This window comes from Manis pentadactyla, chromosome 16 (assembly GCF_030020395.1).
Source record: "Manis pentadactyla isolate mManPen7 chromosome 16, mManPen7.hap1, whole genome shotgun sequence".
Lineage (NCBI taxonomy): Eukaryota > Metazoa > Chordata > Mammalia > Pholidota > Manidae > Manis > Manis pentadactyla.
Window position 1 is genome coordinate 7,142,958 of NC_080034.1, and position 24,252 is coordinate 7,167,209.

General features: G+C 41.8%; 1 protein-coding gene across 4 annotated transcripts in view; it reads left to right on the forward strand.

The window, feature by feature from the left end:
• SLC17A5 (solute carrier family 17 member 5) overlaps positions 1–22,806 on the forward strand; it is a 36,157-nt gene extending 13,351 nt beyond the window's left edge. For 2 of the 4 annotated variants that reach the window (XM_036916197.2, XM_057493710.1), the window contains 6 exons: positions 886–1,004; positions 4,568–4,726; positions 8,230–8,362; positions 10,152–10,299; positions 18,463–18,553; positions 21,500–22,806. In XM_036916197.2, the coding sequence (XP_036772092.2) occupies positions 886–1,004; positions 4,568–4,726; positions 8,230–8,362; positions 10,152–10,299; positions 18,463–18,553; positions 21,500–21,637 (788 nt within the window). In that variant the 3' untranslated portion in view covers positions 21,638–22,806. Of the gene's footprint in view, positions 1–885; positions 1,005–4,567; positions 4,727–8,229; positions 8,363–10,151; positions 10,300–10,399; positions 11,570–18,462; positions 18,554–21,499 lie in introns of those variants that run through there. The other 2 variants (XM_057493708.1, XM_057493709.1) reach the window with 2 other exon arrangements.
• The last annotated feature ends 1,446 nt before the right edge of the window (positions 22,807–24,252 follow it).

Sequence of the window (24,252 nt, forward strand, 5' to 3'; positions counted from 1 at the left end):
TATCAAAAAGACAAAAAATAACAAGTGTTGGTGAGGATGTGGAGCAAAGGGGACCCCGTACACTGTTGGTGGGAATGTCAACTGGTGCAGCCGCTGTGGAAAGCAGTATGGAGGTTCCTCCAAAAATTAAAACTAGAAATACCATATGGGCCAGCAACTCCACTTCTAGGAATGTATCAGAAAAAAACTAATTTGAAAATGTATGTGTACCCCTATGTTAATTACAGCACTATTTATAATGGCCAAGATATGGGAACAGCTTAAGTGTTGATCAAGAAATTAATGGATAAAGAAGATGCGGTGTGTGTACACACACACACACACACACACAGTGGAATACTACTCAGCCATAGAAAAGCATGAAATATTGCTATTTGCACCAACATGGATGGATCTAGAGGGTAATATACTAAATGAAATGTCAGACAGAAAAAGACAAATACCATATGATTTTACTTATATGGGAATCTAAGAAAAAACAAAGAAACAAAACAAAACAACAGATTTACAAATACAGAGAACAAACTGTTGGTTGCCAAAGGGAAAGGGGATGGGAAGATGATGGGCGAAATAGGTGAAGAGGATTAGAACGGTCATAAAACCAGTCTCAGGTGTGCAGAGCGTGGCACAGAGAGCATCCTCAGCACCATAGTGCCTGTGTGGGGACCAGTGGTCACCAGATCAGCATACAAATGTCAAATCACTATGTTATAATATAGTATTATATGTCAACTCTACTTCAATGTTTAAAAAACCTGAAATTCAAAAATCCAAAAAAGTTATCTTCAAAATTTACATTGAATTTAGTTACATAGTTTTTTCAAGACATAAAAATTGCTGTTAGTACATTCTAATTATATTTAACTATTATTTTTCTATTTTCAGGCATGATTGGAATCATTTGGTTTATTTTATGGATCTGGTTAGTCAGTGATACACCAGAAACCCACAAGACCATCTCTCCCTATGAAAAGGAATACATTCTTTCATCCTTAAGAAACCAGGTATGGACTTGGGCACATTTTAAAAATAACTTCAGAACTTTTTTTCTTCAGATTAAGATACCAATTTTTAAATAGATTATTATGCATGATCAAGGCAAAGCAGAGCAGGCAAATGGAATATTGTTTTGTTTTGTTTAAGAAATTCCAATTCTTTCTAGATTAAATCTATGAAAAATTACTTTTCTAAGTCATTTTAAACCTTCTAGAAAAATGGTTATGAAGTGAGTATTAAGTGTGTCTTCTTAATTAGTAGAAAATGTGTTATTTGTGAAAGGAATCTTAGATACATTCTAAATGTTAATTGATAGAAAACTGACTAGTATGTTTTTATCTGTATTTTAAATGAGTGTGATTTAATAAGAAGGATGATGCATTTATTATGATAAGTTATAACATGATATACACCAGTTTGCTCCTCTAGAGAAGATCCTTAGAAAAAAATTTATATCTTATTAAAGCTAGATTTATATCACCTAGTGGAGCACAATAGCGGGTTAGAAATAAAAGTCTGTCCTAATTTTATATACAAATTCTCAAGACATGGAAACAAAATACTTGCCTTTTGGGGGGAAATAAAAGAAGAACATGAAAACATTAGGAAAAATTAAAATATATACAGTCTTTCCTTTAGCATTATTAATGGCTTCATGTCACGTTATTCATTTAAGGACATAAATATTTCATATAAAAGTTTTCTTGACCATTAGGTGGTTATTGTTGATATTTTGAATTTTCACATATATAGTATAACCAGGCAATAGTTAAACATTTACCACTCACTAAATCTTGTGACAGATGTCTCTCCAAGCTGCTAAACCTTAAGAAATATGGCATCTCTTGGTCTTTGCCAAAGGCGTGCACAGAATTAGAAGCAGCCATCAATGGAATAATGTTACTTTGAGATTTAGTGTCTTCTGCGATTTTAATCAAATGAATCATCCACCTTTTCCCCCTAAGGAACAGATGAAAAGAATTTAATGTGTAAACAGCTCTTGCCACATAAAACTTGTTAAGTTTTGTCACCTCTTCTCAGCTTTGATGGTCAACAGATTGCTTCTTCTAGTACTTCATTTTATCAGTACTTTATTTTTATGGACTTACGAAACTTTTCCGTTTGTTTAGATTTTTTTAAAGCTTTCTTGACACTGATATATGCCTTAATCTGTCCATTATCCAAAACTAAGGTTAATTTGTTTTTCCATATGCTTCAGAAAATGGAAAACTCAGAAGCAAGAGGAGTTAGGAAGATTGCTTCATGGAGTCCGAGCCTCCCATAAGCCAGATGATACTGTAGTTGAAAATGTCATAGAGGGCAATGTGTTCCGTGAAGCTCCACCTGTAAATCTTGGGCCCAGGAAATGTGCAGCACCTCCTGTCCATTCATTCTTCGTTTTTTGAGAGCTTGCTGTTTACTAGCTACTGAGGACTTAAAAGTTACTAAGAGAAAGAAAATAAACAAGACACAATTCCTGGGGAGCCTGTGATCTCCAGAGAGAGACATGGGTGAGCAGCTTTTCCATACAGCATAGGCTGCATAATGCTATGAGGCACATAGTATGTCTTCAGACAGAGAAGGCAGGCTCCTCAGCCAGCCTGGTAGCAGGTAGGAGAAGCCCTCTGGTGTCGCCCTCTGGCCGAGAAAGGTCAGGGACAGACCTGTACTGAGCAAAGTCAGGTTTCTTGGTTTGTTCCATGGAGGGAGAAGGCACGCGGTGGGACCCTAGCGCATCTCAGTAGGAGAACTGAGAAGGGCTTGTAGCCTAGACTCTATTAACTGACTGTAGGGATGGTTTAAAGAACCAGTGTTTTGCTCTGGAACTGGCACTGTCAGAACAGCATCAATTTTATGATTCAGTGTCTTACGTTTATCTGCAGCGTGAGGCTGAAGCTGAAATAGTACAGAAGCCGTAGTCACTCATATTAGATGGGAGAGGAAGGCAGACTGTGTGATCACAGTGTTGACCAGGGGAGGGGGGGCGGTGAGCAACACCTGTTCACCTCACAGAATCACCATTTCCCTATTATAGTGAGAACAAAAATGAGATCTACTCTCTTAGCAACTGGCCAGTACATAATGCAGTATTGTTGACTGTAGTCACCATGCCACCTGTGATTTTAAAGTATCAAGCACGACTGAAGTGTAGCTGCAATGGAGAACCGCTACTACATAAAAATCAACGCCCCCTCCTCATCCCCTCCATCTTTGATACACATTGGAGAACACAAGAGGCTATCTACCAAGTCAGATAAAAAGCCCCTATGAAAAGGCCACACGAAGGTTTATACTGGTTCTTCCTTTTCTTTGAAATGACAGTGAACCCTGGGTGCAGAAAGCTCGATTGCTTTAGGTTTTGAGAGAGAAACTGCAGCACCTCGGCATAAGAAATGTAACAGTCTGGTACCCTAGACAGTGTCCCCAGGCTCTGTAAATCATGCGTCAGTAAAGAGGTGGGAGGGACTAACAGTCTGAACACAGGTAAATTCACTCACTGCTCCCTGCATGTAGGACGGTACCATGTGCGCTGTAAAATACATATAAAATTAGACTTTTTAAAGGGTGAATAGGATGGGGAAATAAACAGTATGTACGTAAATTTTAATTGGAAAATACATCACTTAAAAATTAGCAATATGTGACTTAAGGAAACATTGTATTTGAATATGCGAAGTATGACAAACTCATTACTTTGCTGGGTGAGGTGCTGGCAAAGGATTCATATGCGCACAGATGTCAGCTCTACTTGTTTCTTAGTGTCCACTTGCACTCACATTATTAGCATTCTCTCCTACTGACTTTCTCTATAGGTCTTTGAAAATGCTGTCAATTTTGTAGGTTTATTTTAATTAAAACTAACGGGTAAAACCCACAGATGCACTTTAAAAGGCAGGTCTCAACTGCAGAGCCCTGATGCACTGAAGGCAGACCAGCAAGTGAGGACAACAGCTGCACTGATGGGGTGATCACACCGCATCCCACTGTCTGACTCATCGCAGGGCCAACCTGTTATTAAATATTAATGGAGTTTAATACATTCCTTTAGAACGAAAGTGAGTATAGGTAGTTCTGATACGTCTTTCCACACCGCAGTGGATCATCTCGAATATCTTGAGGTGCTTACGCCCTACTTCGGGGACCATTACTCCAGATGGCTGCATAAAAAGTCCTTGTACCGCACAGGTCTTACACATCATTGAATGAAGATCGGATGATAAAACATGAATTCCAATAGGACTCCCAGTCTCTTCGCTCTGAATTGGCTTGTGAAATTATTCTCTCTTCTGTGGATGGAGAAATTGCTGCTGCAGTGATTTCTGACATTCATAAGGAATGTTTAGGGCTGATGTTCTAGCTCTAACACTACGTTCCTATTTTTCCTTCTAATTTGAATCATGGGCTCTCTTTGCTGTTTAATATTTTAAAAGAGATGGTTTAACACTCTGAAATGTATTCATCATGTAGAGACGATGATGTGTTCTCGGTGGCATCTGAATTGATACGGTGCAGAGCTGAACGTCGCGTCATCACAGCTGTAGGTCATCCTAATCGGGCCGGGTTTTTCCAGCTCTCTTCACAGAAGTCCGTGCCCTGGAGCCCCATGCTGAGATCCCTGCCTCTTTGGGCTATTGTAGTCGCACATTTTTCTCACAACTGGACTTTTTATACTTTACTGACGTTACTGCCTACTTACATGAAGGAGATTCTAAGGTTTAATGTTCAAGAGGTAAGAGAAAGTAATCATGTTGTTCTTTATAGCAAGCATACATTTTAGACTGCACCCGGTTGTTTCAGTCTATATGAAATTCAGTCATTTTGTGTCTTCCATTTCACGCTGATAAACTAACCTCTTCTTGCCTCACAGTTGTTCCCTCTCTGCTCAGTGCATGTAAACTCTTGATTCAAGGTAACTTTTGGCAGGTATCTCCTTTAACTACAAAGGTCTTACTAGTCACTAAACATGACGGGATATCAGATGGAAAATTCAAGGGGTACCAATATTTGCTTCTCAAAGGGGTGGTAGTGGGACTCTTGACAACTGAGAGGGAAGTTAGGAGACACGAGGCTACCGTGCAGAGAACGCTCTGCCACGGGATGTGGGCATCGGCGGGGCCACAGCTGCACAGCTGTGTAAGAAGGGCCCTCCTGAAACTGGCAGTCACTTCTGAACTCATTAAATTAAGGCATTTCCTATTATCTCAACATTGATGGATTTTGTCTTTAAAGAGATAGAAGAAAAGCCTTAAGAGAAAGAGGCACAGTTTATAAGGAAAGTTGGTGGGATTTTTGCCTTCAAAATAAAGGTAGATCAAAGACCTGCATGTAAGAGCTAAAATGATAAAACTCTTAGAAGGTGGACATCTTTGTTACCTGGAATTAACAGTTTCTTACAGGTAACACTGAAAACAACTGATCACAGGAAAAAAAATGCATCAATTGAAATTCATCAATAGTAAAACTTGATGTCAAGACACTGTCAAGAATGAAAATCCACTGAGTTGTAGAAAATATTTGCAAGTCATATTTCAAATAAGGAACTAGTATCCAGAATATATAAAGAACTCATACAACTCAATAGTAAAAAGACAACCCAATTTTTAAAATAGGTAAAAGATTTGAATGGACATTTCTCCAAAGAAGATATACAAATGGCCAATAATCCATGTAAAGATGCTCAGTATCATTAGTCATTAGGGAAATGCAAATCAAAGCCATGCTGAGATACCACTTCATGCCTATTAGAGTCCACAACAACAGAAAATAACAAGTGTTGAGTGAGGATATAGAGAAAAGAGAACCATCATACGTTGCTGGTAGGAATATGAAGTGGTGTAGCCACTGTGGAAAATAGTTTGGCAATTCTTCAAAAAATTAAACATAAAGTTATCCTATGACCCACCCACTCCATTCCTAGGTCTATATCCAAGAGAAATGAAAACATGTCCATGAAAAAACATACACAAATGTTCATAACATCATTGCTCATAATAACCATAAGGCAGAAACGACCCACATGTCTATGAGCTGACAAGTGGGCAAACAGTGTGGGGCAGCCCACAACCAGGTACCACTGAGCCACAGAGAGGGAGGCAGCCCACAGCACAGCAGCAGCAGGATGACACGTGTGGGGATCGCTTTAAACACCGTTCAGCTCCTCAGTCAGCTTTCAAAGCATTCTGAAAACTGGCCGCATAGACCGAACCCCATCTTCATCCAGGCAGCTAAGCAGTGGAGAACTCCTCTGGCTACTTTTGAAAAACAAGATCCCTTATACTGAAACCTGTCCATGTATTGCACTGACAGAAGTTAAACTGAAATGAGCTGTTGACAGTAGCATAGGATGGGTTTGTCTTAAGCGACCTTGTTTTTCCGAAGCTCTCTGTTAGTAGAACCTGACCGCCATCTGCTATTACAGTGATGAATAGCATGCGACTGAAAGGTCATCCCCCTGATGTTTCTATTTGAGGTTTTCTGGGAGACTGTGGAAAGAATGAAATGTCAGTAGCTGACTGGGTATTAGTATTGTTCACTTACCTGCCTTCATCTATTTTTCATTCATTGTTTTTAAGCTCTATAATGAGAGACTTAAAACTAGAATGTTTTATCTTGCATTTTCATACAAAAAGTCATTTTCATTATCAATCAAAATTAAAAGAAACAAGAAAGGAGTTTGAAAGCAATTCTTCCGTTGTATGGAAGCCTCTTTTTACAATGGATTTTTTTCTTGAAAGTCGATATATAATAACATTTATGAAATGGCCTTTGTTGAAAATAAAGCTTCCTTTGAGAGGCATTGTATTTAAAAGTAATCTCGTGAGAACCTCTTGATCCTTTGTTACAAGCTTGCTTTTTCATGTAAGTTTAGTTTTATTAGTTACCCTTTATTTTTTTCCTTGTTTTTTCCAACTCTAGTGTCCCTATTTCTTACAGCTCAACCAGAGTTGGGGTATATCTGTTACCCTATTTTGGAATCAATTTTTTAAATAAATGAATACAAGAACTCAGAGCCTTGAACAGAAAGCTTAACCGTGAAAGATACCCATGGATGTATAAATGTCGAAGATTTCTAATAGTTTTAGGTTGTTAGGAGAGTTTTTAACATTGGAACTTTAAGTGCAAAAATTCAGTAACTGATAAAGTATGGTCTTACCCCACCAGACCAAGATCAGAAAATTTACTTCTGTACTTTCTACAGTTTATTCATGTGTAGCGCCCTGCCACAGATGGTGACGGGTGACCTCACTGTGCACAAGTCTAAATGGAGTAGAATTTAAAGAGGAAGTTCCTCAGCTTAATACTAGAAAAAAAGAGTATTAAGCTACAGAAGTAGAACTGTGATACAACATCTGTATGTAGAGCACCACAAGCTATGATGAAAAAAATTAAATCTTAAGCACACTTAAATCTAATATTTTAACATATGTTGCTGGCAGGTACCATTAATGATTCTTAAATGGATAAGATACTTACCAGACTTTATCGCTGATGAAATAGCCTCCTACTATGTGTGTGTGTGTGTGTGTGTGTGTGTGTGTGTGTGTGTGTGTGTAAAAAACACAGGTTTGCCCATCTCATGCTATGAAAACGTTTGTTCTTATCAGAATTAGGCTATTTAGTCTTTTGTCACCTCGGGTTTATGTCGGGGAAAATGAATAGGAAGAGAAATTCTTTTTTTCCCCCCAAATGTGTGTTCTTCATTTTACAGGATTTGTGATTTCCCAAAGAGCTAACCATGAAATCATTCCTGCAAAGCAAATAGCACATTCCCATGTTAAATCCGGCTCCTCTCTCCTGGTGCCCACCTTCTGCAGGTGGTGATTTACAGGAAGAAAGCAAGAAGCAGGGCCACCTGTCACCTCGCTGCCTTCGCTCTGCTCGAAGCATGTCCTAATGCCCCCAGCCCCTGGCCTACGTGGCGTTCGTCTTAGAATAATTCATAAGCTGTACATTTGATTGATGTGATTTTCTATATCCACATCTTACTCCATAATAAAAAATATTTTTAGAATAAATAAGTGAAAATTGGAGATAAGACTTCACTGGGGAGAATCCATAGGCTAACAGAAAGGTCTGTCTCCTCTCACCGGCGCTGCAACCCAGGCCCCGGAATAGCGCCCTGCGCATCGCCCTGCACGGGCGGGCCTAGGGAATAGGGGCGGCACATCGCGGAGGGTTTCCTTCCATTTCAAGTGACACTGGGGTAATCCTGTGTATTCTCACTCCTTCCAGAATGGGGTTTTATCTGCACTGCCTTATTTTGGCTGTTGGCTCTGTATGATCCTGTCTGGTCAAGCTGCTGACAATTTAAGGGCAAAATGGAATTTTTCGACTATATGTGTTCGAAGAGTTTTTAGCCTTATAGGTAAGTGAAATCAGGTTTTGTTTTGGTTTACAATTATTTACTGTGATTACAGAGCAAGACAAAATAAAAATGACAGTAACAGTCATTTATTTTCTTCACTATTGAGCATGTAGTACATTTTTTAAATTAAGGTATCACTGATATACACTCTTATGAAGGTTTCACATAAAAAACACTGTGGTTACTACATTCACCCATATTATCAAGGCCCCCCCACACCCCATTGCAGTCACTGTCCATCAGTGTAGTAAGATGCCACAGAGTCACTACTTGTCTTCTCTGTGCTACACTGTCTCCCCATGACCCCACACGCACCACGTGTACCAATCACAATACTCCTCAATCCCCTTCTCCCTCCCTCCCCACCTGCCCTCCCCCACCCCTCCCCTTTGGTAACCACCAGTCCCTTCTTGGGTTCTGAGAGTCTGCTGCTGTTTTGTTCCTTCAGTTTTTGCTTTGTTCTTATACTCCTCAGATGAGTGAAATCATTTGGTACTTGTCTTTCTCCACCTGGCTTATTTCACTGAGCATAATACCCTCTAGCTCCACCCATGTTGCAAATGGTAGGATTTGTTTTCTTATGGCTGAATAGTATTCCATTGTGTATATGTACCACATCTTCTTTATCCATTCATCTACTGATGGACACTTAGGTTGCTTCCATATCTTGGCTCTTGTAAATAATGATCATCCCCGAAATTTTATAAACCACTTTTTCAGCTCTAAGTTTACAGTGAAAATAATATTTTTAAGCTTCCATCCCTTTTCTAAGTGAAAACGTTTTAAGTTTCAATACGAAAATATTACTAACATTCTATCAAATGAGAGACTATAAATCAAGCTTAAAGGAGCCTTAAATAATCATGTTTTAGCCTCTGATTTCAGAAAGGTAAATTTTAAAACTATCTAGTACAATTATATAATTTTTTAAGAAGCAGGTAAGCAGAAACCCACAGCTGCTGTGAAAGGACCCTATTCAGGAAAATCAGCTGAGCACCCGGTGCTGGAAGGGGCTGTCTGGGTCCCTTGCTTACTCACTTGAACTCAATAAATTTTTCCACACCTGCAAGTGAAATAAATCCCTTTAGATTCAATTCTATTTTCTCTTTTTTGGCTCCTATTGGCCTGCTCTGTCCAATATGGGAGCCACTAGCCAATTATGGTTATTTTAATTTAATTGAAATTTTAAAGTAAGCTCCTGAGTTGCAGGATACACAAATACATCATGGCCATCACACAGAGGGAGTCTGAGTAGCACTTCTGTGGACACAGAGAGGACAGCCTGTTCTTTAAGCCCCTTCTTCTATTTGTATTTCATGCTTAACTGCCTATACTAAACTACGCATATTGTTATCAATTATTAAAACCTAAATGGAGTGTTTTCCAACTTTACTCAACAGAGTTTATTATTTAGCTTATCTTCTTGGTTATATGAATTTCAAATCACATTCTGTGTTAACTATTGCTTATCTCTAGAATCGCATTTTTCAATCTCTTCTTCTCTGACTTTGTAGAACTTTAGGTGAGTCCTGGTTACATGTCGATTTAATAACACTGCATAATGAGATGATGAGTTGCATTATGCCCGTATATTTTCCAGCAGTTTGAGGTTGGTTTGTTTGTTTGTTTCCATTAAACTACATAATGTAAGTGTAGAGGCCTCTGGGCGGCACAGTGTCTCCACAGTAGGTGGCAGTAGCCTCAACCCTCAGATTCAGGCCGCACTCCGGTAAAGCGAGCAAATCCTAATGCCGGGCTTCTTTTTCTTTTTCTAACTCTTCAAACCCAGGAATGGTGGGGACTGCGGTGTTCCTGGTAGCCGCGGGGTTTATAGGCTGTGACTACTCCCTGGCTGTCGCATTTCTCACCGTATCGACGACCCTGGGGGGCTTCTGCTCCTCTGGATTTAGCATCAGCCACCTGGACATCGCACCCTCGTGAGTACTAACAAATACTGGCTGGGACTGGCTTGCCTTTTTTTTTCTTAATGTGGTAAAACGTATGTAACACAAAATTTACCATTTCAACTGCTTTCAGGTGCACAGTTCTGTGCGTTAAGTACATTTACACTGCTGTGCATCCAACTGCCACCATATCCCCAGAGCTTTTTCATCCTTCCCAACAACAGAAACACTGTCCCCAGTTCCCTGTCCCCCCTCCCACCCAGCCCCTGGCAACCTCCGTTCTCCTTCTGTCCTGAGAATTGGACTTCTCTAGGAATGGCTTACAACTCCTAAACAAGATTTCAGTTGCCATAATAATTAAGGTATGATGCTGTTTTTACATTTAAACTTTTAACTGTCATCATCTCTATGCAGTGTTCCCATAAAAGCATCACATATAACATGTTAAGCTTGCGTCTGCCTGGCCAGCTAGAACAGGAACTCTGCAGCCAGACTGTGTCCCACCATCCTCGGGCCTCACTATGGTGCTTGGCACGTGGTGGACATGTAAGTGGGTGGGTGAGTGTCCAAGACCAGACCAAGTTACTTGCCAAATCTTATCTTACCTGCGTGCAAATATATCTGTCTAACACCTGATAGCTTACAAATCACTTTCACAAACATTATCCCCTTTTATCCATAAAGCATTCTTGTGAGATAGGTATTCTTGATCTATTTTATAACTAAGGTCACTCAGTTGTAAGTCAGGTGATTCAGAGGAGTTAAGTGGTTTGTCTTATAGCACACAGCTAATAGATGATAGACCCAAAACTTTAATCTAAAATTTGTACTTCAGAACCCAGAATTCTTTCTGCAGCTACTTCTCTGAAAATATTCTTTGGGCCACATACTTCTAGAATTATTTTGTGCCAGTTGACAAGGTAGAGGAGGGGACTGTGTAAATATTTTAACCCAGAAGAGTTAGTCATGGATGTGAGTTCATTTCTGAAGAGAAGACAGGTGGTCTCGTACCGTCCTACCCCAGACCCTTCACACCTAGACGACCGCATCATCTTCTGATTCCTATTAATCCTCAGTCTCCCATCCCTTCAAGAAGTACTTCTCCACCCACTGGCTCTCAGGACTGAAGCAGCCCTTTGAGATCATTCTACTCCAGTTTCTCCTTTTATAGAAGTCCAAGAAGGGTCCATGGGACTGGGGTCTCAGTGCACCCAGCTCCTGTCTGCCCAGACCACTCCCCATCCCTGGAGCAGTGCCTTTTCCTCTCCATCCATCAGAATCCTTCCCAGTGCACCCAGTCCTTCATGTTGCCTTTCTGGACCTTGCTGCCTGCTTTTTCTCTTCCTCTTCTCAATGCATTCCATATGTAATTTTATGCTAAATGCACTCGTATCAGGTGCCTTACCTTGACTTATAATTATTTCTACGTGTAACTCTGACCCTTCCTATCTCCCCCATTTGGATGTAAGCTCCCTCAGACTGAGACACATTAGACATCCGCATCTCAGCTCCTGCACAAGGAGAGGCGCACCCAGGCCCAGCTTTCTGGGAGGTTGATTTGTATGATCATACCATGGAGACAGGAGCTTCAGCGCGACATGCAGCCTTACTGGGAAGCCAAGGAGAGAAAACCAGGGGCACTTTATTAAATGTAGTGATAATTTGAAAGATCTGATATAAACATAACTGAAATAATAAAGAACCCTTTGAAACTGGAGGAGTAGAAGCATAAGAAGCCATTTCTGTGGGAGAGATAGGAAGAAGCCTTAATTAATTGCAGCACAGGACTTGGAGCGTGTACTTGAGATTTACAGAGTGGACACTAAGCCTGATTACTCAAAGAAGGATTCAAGGAATAGCAAATAATTAAAGGACAGAAATAAGTTTCTATATGCTACTGATTAGAAAAGGAGTCTGGCAGGGATTTCACTAGAAGTCAAACAAATGACATCATTCAACTATGTAATTTCTAGAATCATAGAAAGTTAGAATGAGGAAGGATTTACTACTCATGTACAACCACCTTAATGTAACCCCTGCTCCAGGCTCACCCTGTGGGAGGTCCACGGGGCCCCCGCCCCACGCTCACCCTGCAGCAGGTCCACGGGGCCCCCGCCCCGCGCTCACCCTATGACATCCTCCATGGAGCCCCTTGTCTGCATCTGGCTTGCACCTGACACCACAGAAAATGAAACCCAGCTCCTACTAGCAAGGAAATTAGTTAAATCTAAAAAGAAGATTTAAAAAAATAAACCATTTAAATGATAATTCATCTTCCAACAAATACTTCTCAAATCCCTGCCATGTACTAACCATAACATACAGCCCTGGCCTACGAAGCTTTTAGTCTGAGGTGATAGAAGTGAAAAATACACAAATAAAAAACAGCTTTTTGAAGAAAAAGTGAGAGAATATGATAGGAACTATAATGTACATCAGGGAGTGAGGGACGGTCTCTGAGGAAGTGGTGTTTAAGCTAAATCCTGAGGAATGAGTCAAAGTCAGCCGTGCAGAAAGGGAAGAGGACTGCGGACAGGAGGACCCACGGAAGCGGGAAAGGGGTCGGTGTCCTTCTCAGCCTGCTTGACAGACGGGCGGCCTGACAACGGAAATTTATTTTGTGCAGTTTCAGAGGCCAGAAGCCCCGGGTCATGAAGGTGCCAGTGCGGCTGGTTTCAGCAAGCTCTCTCCCTGGCTGTGCGCGCAGGCCTTTCCTCGCTGTGCGTGTGGCCGCGGGCAGGCGTGCAGACGGGGGAGCTGTGGCGCCTCTCGCTCCTCCTGTAAGGGCATCGGCCTGGCAGGTTAGGGCTCCACCGTATGATGTAATTTGACCTTTATCACCTCCTGAAGACCCCATCTCCAGTAAAGCCCCATTGAGGGTTAGGGCTTCAGCATAGGAATTTGGGGGGCACACATTCAGTCTATACCAATGTTTCTCAGTCAACTGCGTGAGGGTCAGTTGTGGCTAAAATGCAGAGAAGAAAGCCACTGGGGAGTAAGCAGTAGCCTGTAGTAAGCATTTTATATTGTATCCAAAGCAAGTAAAAATGGACATTCTCTGTATTTTAAGATCAGTCTTCGGTGGACAAGAGTACAAGTAGAAGAAAGCAGTTGGAACACTGTTGCAGTAACCAGATAAGAGGTGATGGGATATAATAAGAGAAAGAAAAAGTAGATAGATGGAGGGGCTTTGTAAGTACACTAGATGGGGTGTAACAGTAGATAAGACCTGGAGAGTGAGCAAGATGCCAGGACGGTGGCTTCCAGGTCTTCCTCTTGGCCTCCCGGATGGATGAATGTGCCACTTACTGGAACTGGGATGCCTGAAAGAGGAAGTCTTGGAGGAAGATAAAGTTTCAGACATGTTAAATTTTAGATATTGTGAAAACATCTTGAAAATAGTAATTGTAGGCAGTTTGATAGTTGGACCTAGAAGCCAGAAAAACAGTCTGACTGGAAATGAAAATGAAGGAATAGTAAATCACATTTCAAAGTATTTAAAGACAAGGAAAGAGAGTGCAGAGACATACAATCCCAGAACTGAATCTTGACATTTAGAGACCAGAAAGAGGGGAAATAACCAGAAAAGGAACAGAGAGATTCAAGGATGAAAATCAAGAATGTGTCCAGGGGCCAGAACTCTCCAGTCTTCACCTCAAGGAGGAGCAGTGGACGAGAGAGATTTAGGGGTCCCAAACTTAGGAGCAGTAGATGAAGCCATGGAAGTGGACAAAGTTACAGTTGACCCTTGAAAAGTATGAAGGTTAGGGGTACAGTCAAAAATTCACATACAACTAAGTTTGACTCCCCAAAAACTTATTAATAGCCTACTGTTGACCGGAAGCCTGACCAGTAACATAAACTGTCAATACATATTTTGTATGTTAGTGTACTATATACTGTATTCTTACAATAAAGTAAGCTAGAGAAAAGAAAGTATTTTTTCAAGTTGTCGCAAATCTCCAAAAAAGTCTCCAGCATATAAAAAAATCTGCATATAAGTAGGCTGGCACAGTTCCAACCTGCGTTGTTGAAGAGTTGGCGGTACTTGGCACACTGCGGTGAGCTCCTTGGGAGTCCACTATGAGAAAGAAGAGCCTGATGCAAGGATACACGGAAGCAGCAGCTGGAGAAAAAGGAGAATGAGCAGAGACTGGGGTCCCCAAACGAAAGGCTCGGTCAGCAGTGTAGTTGCCACAGGGAAGTCAAGTAAATAAGAATGAAAGTGTTCTTGGATTGGACACCCGGATGAAGCTCACTCATGTCTTGATGGAATGCGCCCAGGGAGCAGTGAGAAGGAAGCCAGGCTGCAGTAACTTGAGGAATGAATGGAAAGATGAGGACATTAGCCCAGCACAAAGCAGTGACTTCCCAGTGTGATCCTCAGCCCATGCACACCAGGCAGAAGGAAGGTGGTAAGCCTTTCAGATGAGCATTCATTTTATTTTCCAACTGGAATTTCTTGGTTCAAAGCATCCTAGCATTCCTGGTCCCTGTACTGGCGAACTGGGGGGTTGCATAGTTTGTGACCACGTTGTTACTTAGTTGCCTTTTGTCTTTGGTAACTGAGTGCCTGGCACCGGGTAACACTCTGCTATTTAGAACAGGAACACCCGAGGACCACAGACCTGTAAGCCTTCAGCACTGGGGCTTGTGAACAATTAAGCATGAAAAATTGGTCTTTCCTACAGATTGAAGTCAGTGATTACATTTTAACAAGACAGCATTATAGATTATAACATATTAAGTACCAATTTAGAATCAGATAAACTGGGTAACATTTTAGTCTTTCTTTCTTCATCTGTAGAAGGAAGATAATATCCCTACCCAATGGAAATGATTTTACTATTTAAATAGGACATATATAAAATACTTAGAACCATGCCTGACAAAGTTTTCAATAAACAGTCAGTATTCCTGTCAACATACAAATGTTTATGGTATTTTATAAGGCTTTTCTTCTATAGACCAATAGAGAGATTGTCTATGGATAATTTTGTTGCCCAGATTCAAGGGAACTGGGTATATTTTTAGCTTTTGATTTCCCAGGGTTCTAGGAGTCCACTGGCCAGAATCCTCGCTGAGCGCACCCAGCGTGTGCTTTTCCAAGCAGTCATCAATCCTCCCTGGCCCTTCCCAGCCAAGTGTAATATAAATACCTGAATGAGCTGCTCGGTGCTGACACGCGGGACTTCTCAGCATTCATCCACCTCACTCTGTGCTGAAAAGGCCTGGCAGCATTGCAGTTCATTCCTCCAGCCGCCAAGGTGTTAATGGTTTAGAAAAAAAAAGACAGGTTCTGCCAAGCTTGGTTAATTTAAGCTACACTCCCAAAGGGCGTAAGCCAGGAATGTCTGGCCACGTGCTTCGGCACTTGTATCCCGTATGCAGGCGTTTGGAACGTGAAAATGTGTGATGTTTATAGATAGGTGAATTAGGTCAGTAGGACTTTCTTACTCAGGCACTGTGTCGGTCACCGTACCGAATACCACAGAGGGGTAACTGAGCAGCAGAGGTTTCTGTCCTCACAGTTCTGGAGCCCGGGAGCCAGAGAGGAGGCTGCTGGCAGGGTGGGGCTGCGGGGAGCGCGCACCCGGTGTGCAGGCGGACCTGCTCCAGGTGTCGGTGTCGTCCTGCCGGTCCCTCCCCACGCTCACAGAGGCAGGGCAAGCATCTCTCTCCCTCCCTCTTATTATAAGACCGCTTATTCTAGAATATTAGGACCCCATGCGTGTGACCTCATTTATCTCCAAAAACAGTCACACTGGAGTTCAGGCTTGACGCATAGGAATTTGGAGGGAACACAGTTCTGTCCACAACAGACCTTTTTCCATATGCACAATAGAAGAATTTCACATCAATAGTCTACAGTTGAGGTACTGAGAAATCTAAACCCTAATAGAAATAGTATTACCCCACAATGACTAATAAACAGCCAGCTTCTTTAATTTTGACCGAATCTTATTTTATAATAACAGTGATCATCTCATGAAAAATTAAAAGCTTTAATTAGACTTTGTATATGTCTAGGTGATTTTTATGAAAAATAAATTAATAAATGCCACTTACATGGTGAATTAATTTTTAGCTCCACCACTACCTTTAAGGTTCTTGCTAGAAATATCAAACTTAAATGTGATGAATCGTCTAGGACCTCGATGCTGCCAGTATATACAGGAACCACCGAGGATGCAAGGTCGCGTTAAATAACACCTTAGGGGAGCAGTCTACAAAATGGAGAACATAGGACTACCTACAGGACAAAATCCCAGTTTGTTCAATTAAAAAGAGCGAGAGAGAAAGCAATAAAAAAGGAACTAACTTGATATACCCAGCAATCTGGGGTGATGTTTAGCAACCCTACTGTGTTATCTAAAAGGCCACATTCTGTGTGATTCCCTTTATATGAAGTTCCTGATGCGGACTTGGCACCCTTCGGAGCCAGTGCCCAGGGCAGATGCTGGTCTCCGTGGGACAGAGCCCCCTCCGGCAGTCGGTGTGGGCAGAGCCCAGGCACCTTGGGTCCTCAAACAACTGGCTCCTCTGCCACAGAGAATTAGCAAAATTGAATTAAAGAGCGATTACCTCTTAAAGCAGGTAGTACTGGCTTTAAGGATAATAAAGTTTGAGAAGACAATGCTGAATATGAACTGAGCTAGACAGAAAAAGTTTCGTGGCAAAGGTGCTCAAATAAGCCAGGTCTGCACGGGAAGGGTGTGGGGTCCAGACAGTCCAGTGTGGCAAAGATAATTACACGGCATGGGCGCGGCAGATGTGAAGGCCTGCAGAGAGCTGTTGGGTTTGAGGCTGTGTAACGTGCAGACTGGCAGGCGGACCCGGGCTGTGGCCACCGCGAACCGGCAGCTGACAGCCTTCTTAGGGTAAGCTTTAGCCATCCTCTGAGTTTTAGGAAAGGCAACCTTACAAAATTATGATTATTCAAGTTAAAATTTACACAGTCTAAGAGGCAGTTCAACTACATGTAAATGTCCTTAAAAATGCCCACCAGTAGACTCTGCTTCTTGATTGAATGCTGGGAACATGGTTGTGTTCACGTTGTGAAAATCCACCCACCTGTACATGTGTGGTTTGTGCTTATTTCCATACGTGTGTTACATTCTGTAACTATGGTTTTTGTATACCTGGTGGGGTGTGGGGCGCTCAGCTGGGCCCCCAGGTATGTCACGTGTATACATCTGTGAACCCGTGGCTGATGAGGGAGATAATAACTGTCACGGGCTTGCCCGGGTCACACAGGGGCTAATGCTGGTGCTGGCTCGGAAGTCCTCAGGCCCCTGATTACCAGTGCAGCATGACTGCTTCATGGAAAACGAGAAGCATTTCATTCTTTGAGGATGGTACCCGTGGCGTTGGCCATGGCAGCCCTCCGGTCTGTATTCACTCCTCTTGTACAGGAGAAGTCAACAGATCATTAGCATTTCCCAAAAATAGGCAGGAATTCTTTCTTTAAAAGTTTGCATCTAGATATAGATAAGAATATCCCACTCCCTAAGATTTACTAAAATAAGTCTGAACTTTTTCTGAGCTATTAAAAAATGCATTTTTTTGTCATACATAACATGTACACACACTGTAAACCCGACTTTGCATCTGGGTCAGTGTGCAAAGACTTAGCTGTAAGCAGATACGTGATAAGTAGAACAAGTATGTTGTGATGTTGTATGTCAGTATCTCACTTCTATAATAATATATTAGAAATATGTAATGCATGGAAGCAAAAATAATTAAGATATATACCAAACTGTTAAAATATCTCTATATGGAAGGATTATAGGTAATTTTTTCTTCTTAATGTTTTTCTTTTTCCTCATTTTCAACAACAAAATAAATTTTGTAATCAGGAAATAAGTTGTTTTAACTTTTAAAAAATGTAAAGCCCATCATGCTTCCTGTCTAGATACCATCACACGTGAAAACCGTATCTCAGCACTTCTCTAAATCACTGACCGTCTCAATGGCCGTGTTCCCCTCGGTAATGTTAGAATGCTATTTAATAAGTGAAATGCATGTTTTTCACCAGCTAACTATTCAGTCCTAATTCAGGAAGACATTTTACTTAGATATAAAATGTCACAGGAATAGAGAGTATACTGAGAGCGATACAGCCTATGCACTGAAAACAATCTACTGAAATGTGTAACACGATCATTAACCTCCATGAACACTTCCCTGCAGGTATGCCGGCATCCTCCTCGGAATCACAAACACGTTTGCCACGATTCCAGGCATGGTCGGGCCGGTCATTGCCAAGAGTATGACCCCTGACGTAAGTAGACAACTTGTTTGTAAACTGAAAAGGTATAGAATGGTTCCCTTGACCTGCACATTGGGGTCAGTCTATTTTAATTAAGGGTGAAACTCAGAATGTTTATTCTTAGGCAATCCCTTATAGCAACAAAAAGCTGTACGGGATTTTAATGGCTAGGAAAGTATGTTCTCACAGCACACTCCCTGGAGTTCAGACAGAACTACAGAACTAAGTTAAATGAAGGTCTCGTAGCTGAAACCTCGCAAGCACTTAAAAGTGATGTCATACCAGATGAATAATTTGTTTGGTTCGAACAAAGAAAAATTGGCAACATAAAATTATTCAAGAAGTGGGTCCATGAAGGTGATGTCAGGAAATCATGTGAGAATGAATAAGGACTGTGTAGGGGAGCAGGGACCCGGGAAGACAGGACAGGTGGCTTCACATAGCTGAAGGACCGCCGTGTGAAAGACGGTGGCTTATTCTGGGCAGTTCCACAAGACGGCTGGAGAGCAGTTTGGGGCTACAAGGGCAGTTTTCTGCTCAAAGCTGTGCCTGTGCGAAATGGGCAGCCTTAGGAGTCGGTGAGCCCTGAGACCCCCAAACACGTGTTCAGCAGCATTTCTTGATGCTTATTAATATGCCAGATGAGGGTTCAGAGGCCAAATGACGAGCGTTTGCCCTTGAGAAACTCGTCATGGAGAGGTGATACCTAATCAGACAGTTAAGGACAGCGTGTGACTGCTGCAGATGGTGGGCGCAGGGAGAGCCCCGGAGAAGGGGCCAGTTTGTGGCGGAGGGGCGGGGGAGCCCCGGAGGAGTGGCCCGGGGTGGCCGGAAGCTGGAAGCGGCAGGTGGCCAGGTGGGTACGGCCTTCTGATAGGCTGCCTCCATTGTGTAAGAAATCAAAATACATGGCCTCAAAGACCCTTTCCAACTCTTGTTTTCTACTATTTAAAACAATCTAAAGGACTAGTAAAATGTATTCTTCAAGAAGCTGACTTAAACCTCTAAGAGACTTAATTTTCTCTTTGTCTCTGTGATCAGATGAACACTGCCTGACCTTAGAATTTCAAAATGTGCTCACACTTTAGCAAATACTCTGATTTCAGACCTGTGGGTGTTCACCACAGATTGTGTTCCGATTTCTCCACTCCCACCATTTCTCATCTCTTACTTAAATGATTCGGTGCCTCCTCACTGCTACTTTCTCACTTACTAGAAAAGGATGTTGAAGTTTTTTTTTTCCTAAAATTCTGTGTCTCAATATGGTTGCATCAAAAATGGTTGACCTTATCTTCATGGGTCGTGGAGGTCACACGAGAACCTAAGCCAACACACACCACATATTAATTTCACTCATTGGCGATAATCCTCACTTCTGCTAGGAATGTACAGATTCATAAATAAGAGTCTGAAATGTTTGTAAAACGGGAACTGAACTGGATTATGGATATGTTATTACAGCATCCATTTAATGTTATTAAATGACATTATTTTTTAAAAGGAAAAACATTTGCCTTTACAATTGTAATTCCTTACAGTTAAAATTTACTGCACTGCCTCAAAAACCTGTGGGAAGAGTCAGAGTATAAATAAGCAATGAAATAATGAAAAGTTAAAGTGTGCCTGAGGTTCAATTTTGTTATAAACAAAACAGCCTTCTCTAAAAAGTGCAGAATTTCTGTTAAAAAGCAAAGTAGGAGCTATGTGAGATTTCTGGTACAGTTGATTGATTTTAAGTCGCTCATTGCCTCCAGATAACACTGAAGTATTATTTTATCCTGAAGATCACACACAGAGCAGCTCTGTCATGGGAGTGCTAAGAACATTTCTCTCCGGCGTATGATGTAATCAGTGACCAGCTCCTCTGGAGTGTTGGCACATTGTTAGCATATCTGAATAATTACTAAAATTGAAGATGGAGTTCTAAGATTTTTTTCTACCAAAATACGTTCATCTCAGATAAGTACAGTTGAACCACAAAGTGTTCCTTTCTTTACCAATGTTCTTCCTTGTTTCTGAAATAAGCTGCTAGTACCTTTCCTTTTTACCTCTTCATTGCCAATTTTGCTGCTTGTTTTTTCCTTTTAAATGCTGCAGATAGAGCACTCCAGTTATGCTGAAGTTGTAAGAATCCAAAACATGGCTGTCTGAAGTTAGTCACATGACCCAGAAATTAGATAACTGCTGATGTTTTCACAGCACCGGATTTTATACTGAACAGCCGTGTTTTGTTGATTTCTTGTTGGCAAGTCCCGTACGTGTCCTATTTTGTGTGCCATTCGAGAGCCCTGCAGAACCTTTCAGGACAGCCCTCAAGCCTGACCTTAGAGTCCATCCTCATCCATCCTGACTCGAGCTGCCCTTGACACCTCCGCGTAGGAAGCTGGGGGTTGAGGCGCAGGTGTGATACTTTCCTAGTCACTCTTGATTCAAGGACATACCACACGTCTTATTTTCAGTCAACTTTTTGTTGAAGTACAACATGTATTTTTTAAATGTTCTAAGTGTACTGCTGGTCAAATTTCTACAAAGTTAGTCTGTCCATGTAACCACCACCCAACCAAGAAACGACATTGCCTCCATTGCCCCCAGGTATCCCTCCTGCCATTCTTCCTCCCCCTCAAGAGGAACCCGTGCTGACCTTTGACACTATAAATGAGTTTGTCTGATTCTGAGCTTTATGGAATGACATCTTCCAGTATGTACTCGCCTGTGTCTGACTTCTCTTGCTGAGTATTTTGTCTGTGAGGTGTACTTATGTTGTAGCCTGTTCGTCCTCGTTCCGTTGAGCAGGTACACCACAGCCGCACTGTTTGTTGGGCCTCCGGCTGTCCGGCACGCCCCGCATGAGGCCTTCATGGGTGATGCTGCCGTTGTTAACAGTCCTATGGCACCAACTTTTTATGAAATGGACTATGAACAAGTTTTTTTCATTTGCATTTTTTTCTTTCTCTGTAGAACACTATTAGAGAATGGCAAACTGTTTTCTGTATTGCTGCTGCTATCGACGTATTTGGTGCCATTTTCTTCACGCTATTCGCCAAAGGTGAAGTGCAAACCTGGGCTCTCAGTGATCACCATGGGCACAGAAACTAAAGGAACCCGTAAACAATCCTGTCTCTATTAATGTATTGTATTCATCATGTAACCTAAAAGTGCCTTTGCTCTTTTAATGTGTAAGCATTCTATATACAAGAAAAAAGTGTATTAAATTTTTAAGGCTTGTAGTCATGAAATGTCCCTAATTGCCAGATTAGTAAAATCAGCTGTTTTTAATTTTTAATAAATTGTATGCTGGAACTTACACTTTAGGGTCACCTATCTGGCTGCAGTATGAGGCAGGGGAGTTCTCTTTGTTTTTAAGGGCCATACTTAGAGGTATGAGTTTAACAAGGTATCTGTTAAAACCAGATAATACTTCTCAGGTCTTGGTAATTACCTGGTTTTTGTCCACTTTCCTCATAAGAACTGTCATCAGCAATCCCTTACCCTTAGGTCTCAAACGAGCATCTCCCTGGAGCTGCCCACCCAGAATGGTTGGCCTGGCACTGCTCCGAGGGAAGTCTGCCCGGCATGCCTTCCCAGCTTCCAGGGCAGTGCACAGCCTCCACCAGAGGCAGCCTCCACGGGCAGGATCAGCCCCGGGCCTCGTCCCCCGGGGCTGTTAATGTGCAGATGGAGCCCTGAGCAGGCGGGAGTGGTGGACCCCACAACTGTGGTCTTGGCGACTCACCACCTGCCACCAGGAACCTGCAGAAGCGCTGCCAGGAGGCCGCCAGTCAGGGCGTGCAGGATTGAAACCACCTTCCCCCACCACAGTGTGACCTCCCAAGTCCTGTGCTCCATGAGCTATGCCAGAATAAGAATGTGTTTTAATTCACACTTTTTCCCCATCTGCCTACATGTAAGCTTCTGGTTGCGGTTCAAGGCTAAGGTGACTTTCACTTGATCACATACCTATGACCAATGGCATGATCATCTTTACTGCTGGTTCCTGAAATCATATTGTTCCAATTTTTTTCCATCTTCCAGGGGTTTTTGAGAAAGTTTTGAGGACACTTCTGTGATTTAGAACTTGGTTTATGTTTTGTTGTGTTTGTTCAACACTAGCTGTAACATTTTAACTAAAATTCTTTAATGTAATATGATGTGAATACATTTCTGTAAATTTGTTATTAAATTTGTAAATAACTTTAAGTTGCTATGGTGATATTGCTTTTATAAATCATCAGAATAAACCTTTTTGGATTAGTTTTTGCACCTGACAGTTCTGTGGTGTTTCCTAGTGTCCACAGTGGCTACTGCACATCTCTTTTGCCTTCTTCCTCAAGCCGGCAACCTACCTCTACATGCACCTCTACCCCCACCAGGACGGGGACACAGACTGGCAGAGTGGTGCCCGGCAGAGATCTCATCTGCCCATCAGCCTGCGCTCCCCACTCTCGAGAAGAGTCCACTGTTCCTACTCAAGCACGTACCTGCGTCACTGACTATGCTCTCTGACTGCCTCTAAGATCTTGCTTGGTAATTCCTCTTTAATTTGCTCTTCAATCTCTACCTCTCTTCTTGTTCTTTCCCTTCTGTTCCAAAGATACAAGTCTTCTCTAGCCTTTAAAAAAGAAAAATACAACCATAAAATTCTTAGAAGGAAACATAGGCAAAAATCTCTTGAATATAAAACATGAGCAACTTTTTCCTGAGCGCATCTCCTCCAGCAGGGGAAACAAAAGCAAAAATGAACAAATGGGACTACATCAAACTAAAAAGCTTCTGAACACCAAAGGACTCCATCAGTAGAACAAAAAGGCATTCTACAGTATGGGAGAGTATATTCATAAATGACAAATCTAATTAGGGGTTAACATCCAAAATACATAGAGAACTCACAGGCCTCAACATCCAAAAAGCAAATAACCCTATTAAAAAATGGGCAGAGGAGCTGAACAGACAGTTCTCCAAAAAAGAAATTCACATGGCCAACAGGCACATGAAAAGATGCTCCACACCGCTAATTATCAGGGAAATGCAAATTAAAACCACAATGAGATATCACCTCACACCAGTTAGGATGGCCACCATCAAAAAGACCAGGAACAACAAATGTTGGCGAGGATGCGGAGAAAGGGGAACCCTCCTACACTGCTGGTGGGAATGTAAACTAGTTCAACCATTAATGAAAACAGTATGGAGGTTCCTCAAAAAAATAAAAATAGAAGTGCCATTTGATCTGGGAATTCCACTCCTAGGAAATTACCCAAAGAAAACAAGTTCTCATATTCAAAAAGACATATACACCCTTATGCTTATCGCAGCACTATTTATAATAGCCAAGATATGGAAGCAACCTAAGTGTCCATCAGTAGATGAATGGATAAAGAAGATGTGGTACATATACACAATGGAATACTACTCAGCCATAAGGAGAGGGAAAATCCTACTATTTGCAACAACATGGATGGAGCTGGAGGATATGCTCAGTGAAATAAGGCAGAGAAAGACAAATATCAAATGATTTCCCTCATTTGTGTAGTATAACCACGAAGCAAAACTGAAGGAACAAGACAGCAGCAGACTCACAAACTCCAAGAAGGGACGGGTGTTACCAAAGGGGAGGGGTTGGGGAGGGCCGGTGGGGATGGAGGGAGAAGGGGATTGAGGGGCATTATGATTAGTATACATTGTGTGGGGGGGAACATGGGGAAGACAGTGTA